Here is a 6,320-nt window from a genome sequence, read left to right on the forward strand (position 1 = left end):
ATGACCTGGCAACTCAAAATAGTTTCGGAATACAGGAAATGAAAACCAAAGCAATAATCACCTTGTCATTCACGAAAACAGTGAAGCTGGATTATGTCATGCGGAAAGCTTGGCCTGACGGGAACAGGGACCAGCTGCTTGTGAAAGAGATCAGAGGGAAGAGAGTCGCTGTGATATGTACTGATGAGAAACCATGCACCATCAAATATTACATGAACAGAGAGTCGGTTGTCGTCAGATTCCGTTTTGGTGCTTGGAACAAGAATGGCATGCCTTTACATCCAGACAATTGAACTCTTTTCCTGACTTCTGCAATTGTTCATACATTCCATGCATTCCTCTGTTCGATGATTTCATACATTCAATCAACCAAAAAAAGCAATAAAACGTTAAGAATAAATTTAAACTATTTTATTGGTTTCATCATTTAAACATTTACAGTATAACAGTTCTTCAACATTTACACTGAACAGCTGAGTGATCTGAATCTTGCAATGCAAATCTAATATGGTGATATGATGGTAAGGGGTGCATATCACCATGTAAAAAGATTATTGAAGTATCAATTTTAAAGTCAAATCCATGATGACAACTATGTATAAAAACACAATGACCTGCCAGTGATTGCAAAATATTTGCATGATAAAACTTACCTGGTTAACATAGAAAGTACACTGACATAAAATCTAAGGTACCTGGTCAACTTGACTTTTTTCACAGAGTTCAATGTTAAAACATGAATTAGTATTACCTTCACACCTTCAAAAAAGAGTAATTCATACTTGAATTTTTTTATTTAATTAATTACATACATTATTTCAAACTTCCTTAATTTTTGACATAAGAAACCCTTTGCAAGCTAAATTTAGAATTGATTCAAATAGATAAATCTCACATTGAAATGCTAGACAGAGTAATATTTGTAAAATTCACTTGCAACAATTACATCACTTCTGTTTTAACACTGGGAAACATTTAGTTTGCAATTTTTTTAAGTTTGCTGCTTATTTTTCCAGTGACAGCTGCCTGCTTTATTTCAGCCATGACTGGGTCATTGCATATTTTACATGCAGACATTGTTTCATCCTTTACACTACCACACACACAATAGCCTGGATTGTCATAGTACACACTGGGAATATATTTCTCCCTTTCTTTCAGCTCATACTGCTCTAAATTTGCCCTTCGATATTTGTCTGCTTTGGGATTTTTTCTTCTTAACCAATACAGCATAACATATTCATGTCTAAATATCAGTGCCCATCTGTTGTGAGCAGTTGAATTTTCACTGTACTCTAGAAGCCTCAAGTGCTTTGCTTCTCTGCCCTCCATTGTATTTAACCCCAATCCCATTTTAAACTGCTCATACATACTTTCCGCATGTTTTGGGACAACATAGCCAATGTGCCAAACTGTATTATTCACATCAAGAAAGAGTGAATAGAGATTGAAGTAAAATTTACACTTTTGCTTGAGTACCAGCAAGTCACCTTCATTCAAGTGAAAGCGTGAGAACAGTGATGTGATATCTCTTAGCAGCAAACCGATGTATGCATAGAGTGCCAATCGAAATCTACGCTTCATAGTATCATGTGTACCCATGACAGAGTGAACCAGTGACATGAAATGCCATGCCAGCTTTCTGGATTCCTCCCCAGTGAAACGATACACAGCACTGATTTGTGCATTTGAATTTACTTTATTTTCACTGAAGTACTTTACAATTTTGTTGTAAAGCTTTCCTGCTCTTACCTTGTATTTCAATGCAGACAGAAATTTGCACAGATATGACTCACTTGGTAGGTTTTCAATTTTTACACCATTTTCAATGTCTTTTTGTGGAGTGCCTGCAACAGCATCAATCAACAGCAATTGGAAGAAATACTGCCATGCATTGTTTTTCAAGTGAAGGGGTTCCACTTTGGCAAACTGGATGAACCTACCCAATGGCGGTACAAATTCCTGCCTGGATTTCCTACTGGCTATGAATTGAGTTACTTTAGGGCGAACTGTCTTAGCTTTACCAGATTTATTTTTTGGCAGTGACTTAAATTTCTGTACTGCTTCTGCATCAGTTATTCTTTTTTCATATTTCCACTCTTTCCATATTTTACCTGGGCCAATGTCTCCCCCAATATGATCCTTATTTTGTTTTGAAACATCAGCAAATGAACTGAAATACTGTGCAGCGTTGGACAGTTCACCTGAGATAGATGCCAATCCCTTTTGATCAAAGGGCAATAGAGAAACTTTGAATGTTACCTTAAGATTGCCAACACTGTATTGATTTTTCTGGATAACCTCAAGTTCTTTGGACAATGAAGTTGCATAGTCAATCATTACAGGGTCGTCCTCCTTGATATTTGCACCCAAAAGGAGAAAATTATCATCTGGACTTGCAACTCGATGGCGCACATTCAAGAAACTCACCAGCCAGGCTGTAGCTTGGCCATGTTTTCCAAAGGGTGCACCATCAGCCCCTATGGCAATTTGGAAGCAGCCCTCTTGTTTGTCAAACCAGTTGAGAATATCTGGTTGATAATTTCTGATTGTCAGGTAGAGGCTAGCAATCTTAACAAGTAATTCTTCAACATTTCTCTTCATACCTACCTGCTTTCCTTCAGATGATATTAATGGCTCTAGATTACCAATGTCAAGCTTGCTAACATAGTCAACAACCTTGAAATATGGCAATAATCTTGGTATTCTGCAATGAGAATAGAATTGCAAAGCTCTTCCAGGGTGTTCCACTTGGGAGAGTGTTTGCAGTTCACTTTTTCTCAAAGCATAGTATTTTCGCTTTGACAAAACGCCACTCTCATACATAGCTCTGACACTTCTTGTAAGATTACTCTCACTGTTTTCAAATTTACTGAGTGCCTCATTTAACATAGATGGTATGAATTTCTCATTGACTTTGGGTGAGGTAGTCAGATATGTTTTCATTTGTTGAGGAGTGGTAGAATTTATGAGAGTAAACCACAGACCATCAAGAGCAGCTTTAGGAGTGTGGGGTTTTGAAAGTTTATCTCTGCTAGTGATTAGACCAGCATCTGATGTTGACTGATGGATACTGATGGCCGCTGATATTGTTTGGCATCTGCGTTCATACTGTTCACGCCTAGATACTGTCAAACATTCACTGTTTGCTTCACAAACCTCACTGCTCTTGTTCACCCATTTTCCACGTTTACCACTTTCTGCTAAATCAACTTGTGGTCTCTGAAAGATAAAAATAATTTTTTTGCATACAATGAAAAAGAAATAAAAAATAAGCCCCCACTGTTTCCTCATATCTATTCTCATCTTTTTATTTGTCATGCAACATTTTTAGTATGAAGCAAAAACTAGTTGCTTTTTATACTTGTCAGCAATATCATTTTGAGATGCAATATATAATGCCTGTAAATTATAACAAACAGGAACTACCTAGCTCACCTTCCTAATATTTGTCCTGGCTATCTTTTGACTGATGTTATCATTTTCATCATTAAGTCTGACTAGACGCCTCTTTGCTTGTTTGATGAGTTTCTGAGCTGCATCAATTTTGTTAAGACTTTCCTTAGATTCAATTTTTTCTATGCCTCGCTTCCGCTTTCTTTGTTTTGACCATTCTCCTAAGTTAAATCTATATCTTCTCTCTCCTTCCTCTGCCCTAACTAGCAGGGTATTACTTTCTGCTTTCTCTGCTAATGCCCTAGACTTCAACCGCTCTTGTAATAGTTGCTGCTGTGTTCTCTCCAAAGCTATTTTCCTGGCTAACTTTTGCTCTGTTGCCCACTTTCCTAGATTAAAGTATGTTCTTTGCTTCCTGTTTGGCATGTTTTATAGAGACAAATCTCCAGAAGTGCCCTACTTCTTACAGCAAATTTGCCCCTTAACCATAATATAACAGCACACACAGGGACCTGATGAAGAAAGTAAGCCACTAATGAACTAATTTGGTAGTCAATAGCACATAACATGTTCACACAATGTCCTATGGCATTGAAAAAGCAGTATTTCTCTGTACAGGTGAGGGAAACCATCACACCTATACCCTCCAGTTCAATGCAAAATGGGTATGCGGTTACACATTTTCATGGTTCAATTTTTTCAATTTAGTGTTTTTGTTCTTAATTGTTGCATAAATTAAGCAAGGGTATATTTTATTAAAAACTATTGGTTTTCAATTTTTGATTTACTGTCCTAATGACTTGTTATCGCCAATAATCTAAAATGCAGTAGTGGCGGCCGCCATTGTTGTCAGTGTATTGTTTATACAATGCATGCAACGTATATGGCGTCGATTTCACCTTGGTTGAACATCGACAAATGGCATGTGTTATCATTTTAAACAACAAAACAGTCACTTGGACATGTCATTCTACAATCGTATGGTTTTAATTTTTTAAAAAGACAATGCAAATGTTAAACACCGCTGAATTTTTCTGTAGTGTGTACTGTTGCTAAGAACAACCTCTTGCCTAGCGACTGTCAGTGAACGGTACGAGCGGTTAATTTTGCAAGCAATTTGACTGTGACAAACTGAAATCACCGGCTAGAGTGTGTCTTTATATCTTATAGTTGCCGACATTTGAAGGGCAAATTATTCAACCTTTCCTAAAAAGATGAAAATACTTACCAAATTTCTACAAGCGACGACAACACTGATCTTCCGGTCGATGTCTCATTAATATTCATAAGCCCCGACGTGGCCCAGTGAAGTATTGCCCAAAGAGGGCGTCATTTAAGCCGCAGTGTCCTGTCAAGTCTATATTTCAACACCAGATCAAGATGGTTAAAATTAATGAAATACATATTCCATATGGTGTATTTTAACATAATAGTCTGTGGGCCGACCTCGTCTATCGTGTCAAAAATGCCAGATGGTCCTGAGGATAATTTTTCATCAGTACCAATGAAGGTTCCTTGCATACAATATATAGAAATATCCATGTTCTACTGCCGAATCTTGAATAACCTTGGCGAGAATTTCAGGCGAAAATTAAAAAAAAAAAGGTAGACGGCGGACAAGGGTAAAGGTCATTATACCGTCATGTAATGTAACAAACATTTTCATTGGCTGCAACTGCAGGAGGGCAATCAAATTCGCCAATCAGATGTTACATTACTTAGTAATTAAAATGGCTGCCTCTACTGCTACGCAATGTGCTTGCCATGTCGTCGAGACAAAAAGAAAGGAGCCAATTTGCTCCTTTACAGAAAAATCACGGGCAAAGTTGCTTGAGTGTAGTGAAGTATGGATAAATTCCGATGGCGTGGAGACGGAGGTCGCTCAACAATTACTCGGTGAATGCCGAGATCAAGCCCCGGTCGGCTACCATCGTGTATGTTATCAACGTTTCACGGATAAACGCCGCCTTACTCAAGCACAGAAGCGCAAAGAGAAAGGTAATCTGCGGAAAACGCTGTTAACAAGTACATCAAATGAACTGTCAGACTTTGATAATGACGACAAACAACACGTGTCTCCTAAAAAACGACACCTATGGTCTGACCCTGCCTCTAGTTCCATTTCTGCAGCAAAACGCAAAAGTGCATATGTACTACCACCGATATGTATAATATGCAGACGTCAGAAACAACGACTAGATCCTATTACAAAGAAGAGGTCATACGAAAGACTTACTGCCTATGAAATTGACGGACATTGATTAAAATTGTCGAAATTAAGAAAAAACCAGAAAGTTTTATTTCAACTTAGAAGTCAAGACTTGGTCAGTATTAAAGTGAAGTATCACAGATCATGTGACTTAAATTATACCAGATGCGTAACTTACACGTATCAGAAAAAAACAGAGGAAGACAGCGGTACCCTGTATGCTCCATCCTTCAAGAAATTTGTTATGAAGTTGTACAGAAGAGAGTCATAGAGGGACGGGAGTGCATTGCAACGGATGTGATGAGAAATGTCTTTATTAAAATGATCAATGACAATGAAGGCATTGATGCATCCACATATCAAAACGCGTCACTAAAAAGAAGACTGCAAGCAAGGTTTGGTGACAAACTTGTGTTTATTCGACCTGAGTATCGGCATTGCGAAATTCTTATGGCTAGCAGAGAAGACACCGGTTCAGATAGTCATATCTTGAATATTACCAATACAGATTCTGAGAGTGAAGGGAGTGAAAATGAAATGGAATCACAGTCGATGACAACAAGCTATGATAACAGCCAAGATGAAAGGCTTGAGATGGTTCACACTGCAATGAATATTCACAATATTCTTGAAGAAACTGAAGGCGTTAATAACTGGCCTCCAAGGGCAGAAGACCTGTCAATCCAACAAAGTAGAAGTATTGTGCCAAAAAGTT

At 37.9% G+C, this 6,320-nt stretch overlaps 1 protein-coding gene across 1 annotated transcript; it reads right to left on the reverse strand.

Moving 5' to 3' along the window:
• Positions 1-391: 391 nt before the first annotated feature.
• On the reverse strand, positions 392-4,681 carry LOC139133526 (uncharacterized). The gene is made up of 2 exons (XM_070700183.1): positions 4,625-4,681; positions 392-3,222 (listed from the first exon to the last, which is right to left on the reverse strand). The coding sequence occupies exon 2, from the start codon at positions 2,944-2,946 to the stop codon at positions 976-978; it is 1,971 nt and encodes a 656-aa protein (XP_070556284.1). The 5' UTR covers positions 2,947-3,222; positions 4,625-4,681; the 3' UTR covers positions 392-975.
• Positions 4,682-6,320: the final 1,639 nt, after the last annotated feature.

The sequence above is a fragment of the Ptychodera flava genome, chromosome 1 (genome assembly GCF_041260155.1).
Source record: "Ptychodera flava strain L36383 chromosome 1, AS_Pfla_20210202, whole genome shotgun sequence".
In the NCBI taxonomy this organism is placed as follows: domain Eukaryota; kingdom Metazoa; phylum Hemichordata; class Enteropneusta; family Ptychoderidae; genus Ptychodera; species Ptychodera flava.